The sequence below is a fragment of the Poecilia reticulata genome, chromosome 20 (genome assembly GCF_904066995.2).
Source record: "Poecilia reticulata chromosome 20, P_reticulata-male-v2, whole genome shotgun sequence".
Lineage (NCBI taxonomy): Eukaryota > Metazoa > Chordata > Actinopteri > Cyprinodontiformes > Poeciliidae > Poecilia > Poecilia reticulata.
The window spans coordinates 21164835-21176880 of record NC_088849.1 but is presented as its reverse complement, the minus strand read 5'-3'; the positions used below and the strand labels follow the sequence as shown (position 1 = coordinate 21176880).

The 12046-nt window shown below is 38.7% G+C and overlaps 1 protein-coding gene across 1 annotated transcript; it reads right to left on the bottom strand.

Annotated features, from left to right (window-relative positions):
* Positions 1 to 4150: 4150 nt before the first annotated feature.
* Positions 4151 to 11354, bottom strand: LOC103456787 (carbonic anhydrase 1-like). Its single transcript, XM_008396536.3, has 7 exons — positions 11032 to 11354; positions 10579 to 10776; positions 9002 to 9120; positions 7691 to 7783; positions 7541 to 7603; positions 7300 to 7455; positions 4151 to 5812 (listed from the first exon to the last, which is right to left on the bottom strand). The coding sequence occupies exons 1-7, from the start codon at positions 11063 to 11065 to the stop codon at positions 5693 to 5695; spliced, it is 783 nt and encodes a 260-aa protein (XP_008394758.2). The 5' UTR covers positions 11066 to 11354; the 3' UTR covers positions 4151 to 5692.
* Between the last annotated feature and the right edge of the window lie 692 nt (positions 11355 to 12046).

Genomic DNA, 12046 nt, shown 5'->3' with positions numbered 1-12046 from the left:
CCCAGTAAAGGTCAGGCAAATCTGATGGACTTTATGGTCTTTTGCAGAAAAATGCCTCCTTGTGTATCTCATAAAAAGTGACGTTTCTGTTTAAATTATGCATTATATTGCCAGAGGAAAAGATGAAGCATCCTGAAGCTTTTAGTTCCTGATTCAGTCACGTTTAGAACAAAAATCCCTGCTGTCAGGACTGAAGCAGGATATTTTAGAGCTTGTTGCAGGAACACATCTTTAGAAGTTCATGTTTACATTAATCTGTGATAAAGGCTGGAGGAATGACATTTTGGAGTATTTACACTGGCACCATTCTTTTTTCAGTGTGACTAACACTTTGTGACGCATGGAAAGTTCCCAGGACTTTCTTAGAACTTATGGCGACCAAATACTTGGAAATGTTTTCTGCTGAAGCAGAAATTAGACAAAAGTGTCACTCCCTTCATATCAGATGCATCAAAAAGATTGTTTTCGAAAGCTGCAGCAGTAAAAATTATTTTTACTCCGCTACGAATAAGAATCAATACCAAACCAAAAGTCCTCCATATGACTTTTTATTGCCATTTTCCTCTTGTTTTTTAACAAAGATTATGGATGAATGATGTGTTTGATTATTGGTATGCAGCCTTGCAGCGTATGGCGTAGATCTAACCAGCTTGTTAGAACCTGTTTATGAAATGACAATGACTGGTTGTACCTTAAAATAACCTCAATCCAGAGTTGACAAAAACAAGCTGGTCTCCTACGTCTCTGTTCGTCTCTGTGTTGTGGGAATTGTCCACCAACTTTCTCCATGTGTAAGAAACACGTTGGCCAGACAGAGCTAACTCTGATCCACTTGTTCTTACCATCAGAGTTCAAATAGATGCATTAAAAAGCAACATCTTCTTGTGTTTTTCTTTGTTGTATTTGGTAAAAATCTTGGCGTTTCTAACGGAACAATCAGACTGGGTGTTGTAGTTTTATTCGTACATTTGGGCTAAAGTGCTAAAGGAGCTAAAACACAAACGTCTGGTCAACATGTTGGCATCCGGCGGGACCTTTTCCTCCCGTCCGGCTGTCACAACAGCAAAGAACATGAAAGAGGACATCGCCAGTGAACCAACAAAGAGGTAGCACCAAAATAGCATCCGGGGTTAAAGGTCAGCAACGTCAGCTGTTTAAATAATCCCAACACTGGAAGAAAATACAATTTGTTGGTTTTTGCTAGAAATTCCCCCAGAAAACATTTTGTTTTTGGTCAAGTAAATCCTTAAATAACATGAATGTTTATTGCGGTACCATAATCTCTCACAGTTTTTAAATAAAATCAAACCCAAGAGCAGAGTATATTTATTCTGAAAAGCAAAAAAAAAAACCCAAACTCCCAACAAACAAACCAAACCAAAAATATAAATAAAAAACTAAACCGACCAACCGACCGACCGACCAACCAATGCTATGCTTTATGCACATACTTTGCAGGATTTTCTGGTGTTCTCCTAAATGATACTGGGATGATTTTAGATATTTTAAGTAAGATGTTGGATCAGCAGAGACATTTTAGCAAGATTATGGAAGAGGCTTATTGAATATGAGTGAAGAAATATTCATACAAAACACAAAGCTAATACTCATACTTGTGGTCATGTTTAAAAAAGTAAAGCAAGGTAGCCATATTCTGTTTAATGCCACATTTATTTTGGAGGATTTAACAGTTTGGACGCCTCACTTCACCCATTCTAGTCAACACAATGTAAAATACAGATAAGTTTAACTAACAAACTAAAAATAAACCAGAAAAACAAATTAATTTTATATTGAATTGTCCTGATGTCCTTATCCATCAGGACAATGACCCCAAAACTACAGCCAATGCTTCAATCTAATGGTTAAGATACATGCATGCTCATGTGTTAGAATGTCCTAGTCAAAGTTTAATCCTAAATAACACTGGGAATTGATGCCAAGAAGAGAAATTAATGCTTAAGAGTGTTTTCACACCTGGCAGTACAGTAGGTTTGATCCGATTGGGAACCAAAGTTGCAACATTTGTTACCAAACTAACTGAGAAACCTGTTCACTCCATCGCCTATAGTGGGCGCTGCACCAAGAACCACTGAAGGAAACAAGACAAAAAAAAAGAGCGCAACTTCCTTCTTCAGAAATTTTCTTTAGGAATTGTAGGATTTCTCTTTTCTCCTCACTAAAAGACCAAGAGCCTTTTCTCCTGCTAGCGCCAGTTTGTTTTGGTTGTATTTACCCAGAATGCCCTGCGTTGTAGTCCACTTCCTGCTTTTGGAACCATCTCCAGTCCGCCTGGCGTTCACATGTACATTTGAACCACACTAGAGTTCACTTCAGTCAAACTAAGACCAACCATATTTGCAAAAAGATATCTGTACAATGTGTTGACTTTGGTTTTTCAGAATTGTAATTATAAAACACGTTAAAAATCGAATAACTTTTCCTTCCTTTTCAGAATTACACACCAGTTCCTGTTGGTCTATCGCCCAAAATACCAATTAAATACAGCTCTGGAAACAATTAAGGGACCACTTGAAATGATCAGTTTCTCCGATTCTATTTTTTATAGGTTTATGTTTGAACATTGTTCTTCTATTCTATGAACAACTCACAACATGTCTCCGTTATTTGTAGAAAATGAGAAATGGTCAAAATAACGAAAGAGATGCAACGCTTTCAGACCTCAAATAATGCAAAGAAAACAAGTTTATATTTATTTAGAAACGACAATACTGATGTTTTAACTCAGGAAGAGTTCAGAAGTCAGTATTTGGTGGAATAACCATCAGGGTTTCAATGTTTTTTCCAGAGTCGTACGTTTAGTTGGTGTAGCGTGACAAAATGTGAACGCATTCCAGACATTACCTCTAACGTAAAGCATTAAAAACAAAACAGAGCACAGTTCCAGGAAAAAAAAAAACCTATCAAACACATTTCGAGCCAGATATCCTGACTGAAACCAGTCTCTGGTTTAACTGGTTTTTGTTAAAAGTTAGTAAGGTATCAGTCGCTGAATGACTCATCTCTTTTTTAGCATTTATTGAACCACTACTAATGGCATCTGGCCCTGAGCAAACTTTCCTCTCTTCTTTTGTTTTTATGGAGCTTTGTATCGACTCGACTGTGTTAATGAGATTGAGGCTCCACCACTCGATGGTAGTTATTTATATTGATCTTTCAGGATGACACACGTTTTATTTGTGTCACAGTGCAGCTCTGTTTTGAACTCGGTCAAGTAAGGCCAACTTTTTCTGTAAAAAGACACAAAAAGTGCCATAAAAGGACAGAGAAGTGAAGTCGTTTGCTCAAATTTCCACAGAATGTGAAGTGTAACTGCTGATTAGTATCTGCAGTGATCTGACACAGAGATGTCACCAAAAACCAGCAAAAACCCATAACTATCGCAGACAAGTCAATGTCTGATCAATGTCAGACCAGTTTAATGGACAAAATATTCACTTTTTAGACCAGATATCACTAATTAATAAACTCAGGGGCAGTAATTCTATTAATGAGACACAAAAAAAATCAATGAAATGAGAAACATTCTGGTTTTAATGACCAGAGTTATTGTGTCTGTGTTGCATTTTTTCCATCTGGCTGCAAAGCGAATTGTGTATTAAGGTGATCGTGGTGTCAATATCACAAAAGCGTTAGAGGCCACACTCATTGCAGTAAATAGAAGATAATAATGATGGTCTCAAAGTAGTTTTTGCTACCAAATTATTGGCTGAATCCTTATTAACAACTAACACAAATGTAGCAAGTGGTTTCTGAATGGTAAGAACAAAAAAATTGTCTTTTCCAGCAGCTATTGTACAGCGTACACAGTGGTAAAACCAGCTGTGCAAACTTGATGGAGTTCAACTTTGGTTGCTAGGTAACGGAATGGGCTTCACTGAGGTTGCTAGGTGACCGCCAGTGACTTCTGACTTGTTACCTTACATTCCTGCTTATTTTCCAAGAAACAGAAAGCAACAGGATGTTTTGCTTTTAAAGCAGTAGAAACTCAAATGGAAGCATAAAAATGTTCAAAATCTGAATTTTGATTTAACCTTGAAGAATAATACATTTTACTAATATATTACTGTAAACTATTAAAAAAACAAAGCACAAAACAAGCACTGACACAAAAAAGAGTGGACACATATTTATCATAAAATGTATTTATTCAACAATTAAATGTCTACAGCCCCCAAAAAATAACATTACACATGGAACAGCCGCATTACTGATTCACATTTCTATTACTTATCTCATTAAAATCTTTCTGCAGTAACAAATGCTGCACCCAGACGTCCTGAAGGGCATTTTGTTAATCATTTATTCTCCTGTAAAGGACACAAGGCTGGCAGGATGTTATCCTGTTTTGGCATGTTTTCCTCCCAGGACGGTTTCTTCATTGCTAGCTGCTATGCTATATGGCCTCAAGGCTGCAGTGCATCTATACCACTTTAGTCCTCAACCGTTGTGCCAATTTGTTCTTCACTGCTATAATTATCAGGATTTAAGCAAAAAAAAGAAGGTGATTTTTGCCACAATGCATTATTTAGGAATCACTTAAGGCTTAATTTTCATGAGGTGTCAGGATTTAAAAGACAATTCATCATAAAAATAAAGAAAATAAACTGTAAAAATAACAGTTACAAGCTATTGTCATGGAGCTGTCAGCCCTTATGTACAATTTGAATCAATAAGGAGGTCAAAGCCTTCAGGCTGCATGTCTGCATGGGTCTACACGCGTCGCGTATGCGTGTGTGTGTGTGTGTGTGTGTGTTTTGTGCGTGTGTGTGTGTGTGTGTGTCAGCCAGAGGGGGATTTTCTAAGTCAATCGCTTGCAGTGGAAGCGACTGCAGCGGTTCGGTAAGCTGCTGCGTTGCAGAGGCCGGCAGGCAGTCAGAGATTACAGCTAGATTGGCAGCGGGAGTGTCCTCATGTCTGTGTGTCCACTTTTGGCACCTTGTAACTCACACATAGTGATATGGTGTTATCCTCCCCCGCTAACTGGAGCTGTGCAGCCTGTGGTTTCTGCAGAGTGCCACTCTGGTGGAAATATTTAAGCCACCGTGACATGTTTGACTTTAAAGAGGCAGCATTGTGTAAAAATCATTTATAATGCTAATCCCTCATCAAAAACATAACTGGAGTGTTGGTTTGACTATTTCATGCGTGTCTGAGGAGTATTTTTATCTCCTCAGGCAGCCATTTTGGGTGCAGAAACGCCTGGGGGAACTGAGTGGAGACTAATGTCAGCAGAAATTAGCAGCTGCGCGTTTGCTGAGCTCATAATACAAACTATTTCTCAGTGAAATGCTGGTAAAAACATTGCTCTGCAGGCTTAATGGAAAAACTTTGTTGTGATGACTTCCTGAACGCGAAGTTTCCAAAAGAGCAGGAGCTTCTTAAAGAGACAGAGGCCCAATTCCAAGGTGTTAAATTGCAAAGTCAATTTTCTTTTCTTGACAGCATTTTATGGCACTATGTGTCCTGAAAGTACATAATACTGCCCCTTTAAAAACAAACTTTAACAGGCCATGCTTCTTGGATCCAGAAATAAATGCAGCGGTTTTACAGGAGTTTGAAGTTTAGAGCTGGACAGAGAGAGATATGTCTTCTTCCTATGGTTTGCAGCAAAGAAAGGTATTTCTGAAAGGGGGAAGGGAGGAAAAGGGGCAGAAGAGGGGGATGGGAACTACTGGAAGGAAGCACGGACAGTGCGACCTTTGAGTGGCTGCGGAGGGCGGTAGTTGTCCACCATGCAGCATTCAGCCTCGCCCTCTCCGGAGAAGAGGAGGCTGCGAAACTTGGCCATCTGTAAAACAGGAGAAGAAGAAAAGCAGTCAGAGCAGCCCACCTGTGATTTATTATAACTCTGATTTAATCCCAGAGACGCTGCATACAGTTCTCTGGAGCAGATTACTATAATTTAAATCAGCTGCAAATCTACTTTCCCAAATTAGAGGACGGGTAGCTCATCAAATCTGCAGTAAAAACCCCCAAAAAGGTAATTTCCAGCAGTTAAATAATGTTTTTTGGGCAAAAGGAAAAGCTTAAAATAATGAAATCATATAAGTTTTCTGGAACATTTCCGGTTTTAAGAAAGCTATTCTTGTTTCTCTTAAATCTTGAGCACATAAATGTCAAACCTTTTAAATTATTCATGAAACGGAACAAAAAATAAAAATAAACAGAAGTAACATTTATTTACCAGGCAACATAGGCTTCCTAAGCCCCTCATTAACATATAAATGTTACATTTTCCATTGATTTTTGTAATCAAAAATACTTTAAAACAATAGCTAGCAGCTAATCTGCTAAATTTGGGTTAGCTGTTAGCTCCCCAGCTTCCAAAAACCCCTAATTAGCATATAAATGTTACATTTTGTATTGATTTTGTAATAAAAAATACATTAAAACAATAAGTTAGCTTTCCAAAGTAATCAAAAAAGATGATTTTTAAAATTTAATCTGACCCACCACTGTCTTTTCTGAAAATATTTAAGTATTTTTGCAGCAAAGCAGCTGTAATCTAACAAATCAGTTCCAACATGATTGCGTCAGTTTATCTATTTGAAGGATTTTCCATTAACGCAGCATAATGAGTTAATAATTTACACACTCCTTCACAAAGCTTCCGCTACATGAGGGAGGGCACATAGCAGGTTTATTGTTTTTTTGTTCTACAGCTTTGACAGAATAATTTAGGTGATAGTTTCAATCCCTTGTAATCAGCTGATAGAGTATTGATGGGTAATCACTTACTTGCTTGTAAATGTTAGGCCAAGTCTGAAAGGGCACTGAGTCGAAAGGTTATCCTGCACCAGGAAATGCAGCTTGTGCAAGCAGTGTTAGTTTTCACATGGCTAAAGGGACTGGAGCTGCAGAGTCAAACGTCTGCTGCGTTTGGTGTTTTTGGACAGACACAAATTATATTTTCTGTAAAAGCTGCAGAATCATGCTCTAAATACATCAAAGTCCCTTCAGTTTCAGACTTTCATGTGTGGGTTGAATATTTCCTGCTGACTCCCCACACATTCACTCGCGCATTGTGGTAAGCCAGTAACGTCTGTGTGAACTCTCATTTGAACTCTCTCTCTCGGTCGGCAGTGTCATTTTTTTCTCATTTGAGACTAAAATGGGGGACGTTGTATTGCATTTCTCCCCTCTACAAGAGGTTTGTTCTTCTGGTTTCAGGAATGCCAGCAACACCAACTATTAGGCCCTTGATTCAGGTCGTAGCAAAAAGAAGAAGCTTTGCTCACAGAGCCGTGGAAGAACGGGCTCTTTAATTAGAAATACCTGCACAGAGCTGACGCTGATTGGCTCTTTGCAGACGATCCAAGTGACGCTTTCCAGCAGAGGGGGCGTGGTCAGAGAGCCCTCGTACGTCCAGTAGTCCAGGCAACCAGGCAGCAACGTCTCAGGGTTGAAGTCAGCTAAGGAACATTGGCTGTCCTGAAAGTGTGTGACAGAAAAGTTAATAAAAAGTTAATAAAGTTAATTCAGATGGATGAACTAGAGTAGTTCTGTAGCTACGCACTTTGGTCTTAATTGAGTCAAACTCGTCAATAAGTTTCTGGAGATTAGGGTTTTCTTCACCGATCTGAAAGACAGGAAATAATAAAATACCACAGTAAGTTTTTCTGCGGTGTTGAGGTCACACTGAATGACTTCAACCAGTAATGTTTACCTTCAGGAAGACTCCAACTACAGCAAGCCCGTCAGGTTGACTGGCGGCTTCCCCAAAGCTTGCATATTTAGTGTTCCAGTGCACCAGATGGAGCTGGAAATAAATTAGCACAATAATGTTTTTATTTAAGAACACAAAATAATGACTTTTAAGATGTTTCTGTGCCCCAGATTTTATGGAAATGACAGTTGATCTCATTAGTTGTCTTGGAAAATAGAGGAATAATCCTACACTTCCTGTCCAAATGCTGCGGATACTCCTTTCCTGACCACACTGGATCAATTTCTCACTGGATTTTATTGGGTTGTTTTGTAATTAACAAATCAATTTGGTCTGTTAGTATTTTATAAAATAACAGCAACATGTTTTAGAAGAGTGAATAGTGCAGATGTGAAGGTCATTGTGGTAAAACTACTGAAAATTATTATTTTTTTGTCCATAAATGATTTTAATATAATATCTTAAGCTTTAAAAGCATCTATTATCTCAAAAAGGTGAAGTATTTGCCTTCAGAGAAGTATTTCTACAGATACTGATGATAATTTACACTGGAAATTGGTCTGCTCCGTGAGGCAGAAGCTTGGTTGCTTGGAAACTGCAGTTCGGAGGAGGAGCTGCACCTCGAGGGCGGAGCTACGTCCACCCAGGCGTTTTGCACAGCTGCCGTGGGAGCTTAAATGTGCAGAATGGAACTTTTACATGTAAGAAAAGCGTGTCTTTTTTACATATTTGTTAAAACTGACAACATGTCATGACATTATGGTATGAGACAAATAATCTGTGAAAAATTTTAACTCATCTGCTTTCCACCAGCCAACCAATCAGAGCCAGGGGGCGGGCCTTAGCGCTCTCAATCAATCACAGTTTTGTGTGGCACTGCTCTCTACTATAGCCTGATGTGAATGCTAACATGCTTTCCTGAAACAGTAAGTTGTTTCTTCGTCATTAGCACATGTAGAAGCGAGTACATGAGGTAGATTGACAGCGATAAGACCCGCCTCCTGGCTCTGATTGGTTGGTTTTGGTTGGGAATGGAAGTGGGGGAGCTCCATATTTTCACACATTATGCTGTCAGAACATGGTGACAGTTTTCACAAATATGTAAAAAACATATTTTAAAATAAAAGTTACGTACTGCATCTTTAAAGGATTTCGCAAACATGCATGAACGAATCAAAGCAACACTCCAGGCGTGTTTTTGATGAGATTAAAATTTACATTTTATCGTGATGTAAAGTTTACTTTAACTGGCAGAATCTGGAACGGCACCCTTTAGATTTTAATCTCATATTTTAATAACAGCATTCTTACTTCAGCCGGGTATTTGGTCCCGGCCACAGTATGCTCAGAGCCGTGGTCGTCTGAAGACCCCCAGTGAAAATGAAACTGTTTCAGTCTGTGGTTAAATAAGACGGGTCCGTCTTTCAGAGCTGCGGAGAGGACAAAAAAAAAAAGGAAACACTCCTCAGTCAAGTCAGCCTACACTCAGCATGAGTCAGCCACAGTGAGGGTTTGAATGTTGCACTTTAGTAGGTGAAACACAAACACACTGCAAAGGAAATACATCCTTGAACGAAGATTATGAAGAGCAACATAAATAAGACGAGATCTGAACTTCCTTCTTGATGAAACAGACTCAGTTCCTGTTGTGTAAGAACTTAGCAAGCTTATGTCCAAAATACAGTCCAAGTTGCGTAATCTATTTACTCGCTGAATACAAAGCAGTGGAAATAATTGAGACACTCAAAAGATTTAGCAGTAGTGACTCTTAGTTAAACAAACAGAGACAGTCGGCATGTTTCATGTTTTCCACATGTGGTTATGCATATGATGCATAATCACATCCTGCAGACAAATGGAGGCTTCGTTTAGAAGAAGTAGGAAGACGATGAGCAATCCAGGTTAACGACACAGAAATTACACTCTAATCTCAACTATATGTGTAAATGAATTCAGAAAAATTGCAAACCAAGAAAACAAGGCAGTCGTATCTTGTGTTCTTTTTGCAGAAAAACCACCAACCCCCCAACTTGTTTTTTTCTTCTTCACTTTTTCACAATTGACCTCGCTGCCAGCTTAAAAGTTGCCATGGGAAACGGTTTCCAGGGGCTTTCTTTTGCAGGCATGCTTTTCTTTTAATTTACAATTCAATAGAAACAAGAAAGTTTAAATTAAAATCTATTTAAGGAATTGTAAAATAGTTAGTAAAATCTGTTCAACAATTGGTGGAAATCCTGAAAATTATTAAATCATTTCTTCTTGATCTTAACCATGTAACTCCAAATGTAAAAGTTCTGGTTCACATATTTCTATGAGAAGATCTAGAGGACAGGATAATAGGAAGCTACAAAGTCAACAAATAGAAAATAAAATATAAATACTAATTATATATGTATACAGATAGAGAAAGAAAAGTTATATGTCATACCTGAAGTTGTTTTAGTTTTCCTTAATATCTGGCATGTTATTTTAATTTACAGAATAAATTTTGGTTTGGTTTGTAAATTACAATTATCATATTAGTTATACAAAAATGAAGAAATCCAGGTAGTATTAAAAATATTGTTTGATTAAAGACAATTTGTTTGAAACTTTTGTCACTTCAGTCCTTCCAGAGGCCAGAATAAAAGTCTGAAATCAACGCACAAATATGTATAAATCCGTTTGCTTACACTTACATGATCTGGAAAATAAAATCATATCTGCAGCCAATAATCTATACGACTATTCATTTGATATATTTCTATATAACTGGATGTAAATTGCACCTACTTGTCTTGTAAAAAGCCCCCTAAGATTATCTTGTTGAATCAAATTAACACGAATTAGGCTGGAACGTGCAGGATTGACCTTAAGAATCCACGCAGTATTCAGAAGTGGACACTAACTTGAGCTGTCGATGTCGTCTAGGAAGGTCACTTGGAAGGAATGGCCGTTGTTGAGGATCTCCAGGCAGGTGGACGGGTCGTACTTCAGGACGAGCGGCTTCAGCGCCGGGTCGTATGAAGCGTCACCCGGAACGATGTCGATGGGAGACTGGCGGGGTCCGTTCGCGATTGGGAAGCTGTCAGCCCATTTTTCGGGTCCTGGATATCATGTGCATAGTAAAAAAAAAATGTAATCGGATTAATTTCTTTAAGCTTTGTGTGTATACAATGCATTTTGGGGAGGAATCTGTGCGTAAAATCCCCCAAAACGCATTAGTCATATTCTGATGACACAAACATCTCTGCAGAGATCAGAGGATGCGCATTATGCTTGAATTTATTCAGCACCCTTCTCGTTCCTATGCCTGGTTCTAATATTAATTTCATTACTGCACCATCCAAACAGCGCCTCACCGGTATGCGCTCCGTATCCCCAAGCGTGAGACATTGCTAATGTGTTTTCTGCAGAGGCTGTGTAATCTCCCAGCGCAGAACAGAGCAATGCAGTGCAGAGCTGCCAGTGTCCTCCACCTGACAGCTGCCGAGCTTATATAGCCTGTGCGCGGCGCGTCTGCCAGGCTGGTGGTGGCCACATGATGCCCGCGTATAGTGACCGCGGGAGGAGTTCAGACGCGCTGAAGCGACGCTCCGTATCAATCCAAGGCTCCAAATTCCTCATTCATGTCGGAGAAACATGCAGATTGATGCGCTTTCGGTTTTCATCTAACGGATTTTGCTGCGTATTACGCAATGATGTGACGCAGTGCAGGGTGGCGGCGCAAGGTGAAACCGGACTTCAATTATACCAGTAATTTTCACAAAAGCTAAAAGAAAAATTATGCTATAAAGGAAAAAGATTGTTTTTAACTTATTTTTTGGTTGTTGCAATCTATAATCAATATCAGATTGTTAATACCTTCATTTGATAATAAAGTCACAATTTATTACACGAGCTCAACAAAATTGCATTAAAACGGAAAACGTGCATTTTTACCTCCATATATTTATAACACCGAGTGCACATTAAATATGACAACCCAATGAAATAATTTCAGGTAATTATTTATTCAGTCTCATTGGGAATTTCCACAGACCATGTAAATTATTATTTGCAGCCCAGTGGCAACTACTGCTCAGTGCAGCATGACATAATGAGGTTTGCATCGCCGTGCTGCGTGAAGATCGTGCAAGCTGGAGGGGAGGGGTAATTAATTGTGTAATGGAACCATCTGGTGGTGCTAAACAGAACTGCAGGAGTTTTAGTACACCAGAACAACAAAATTGTATGTATTTTATAGGGCTTTAATGTGGTAAACCAACACAAAGTATTGCTTTAATAGTTTTTACAATTAGCGATCTTAAAACGATGGAGTGGATTTGCATTCAGTGAATAAACTACCTTTTTATTTAACTGCTGTAAGTCTTTTTG

Excerpts from the sequence above, each read along its gene's own strand:
- LOC103456787 (XM_008396536.3), bottom strand. The coding sequence starts at position 11,065 with ATGTCTCACGCTTGGGGATACGGAGCGCATACCG. Across the intron at positions 7,456-7,540 it reads TTGACTCAATTAAGACCAAA|GACAGCCAATGTTCCTTAGC; the intron begins GTGCGTAGCTAC and ends ACACACTTTCAG. Across the intron at positions 5,813-7,299 it reads TCAGCGTCAGCTCTGTGCAG|ATGGCCAAGTTTCGCAGCCT; the intron begins GTATTTCTAATT and ends CCTGTTTTACAG.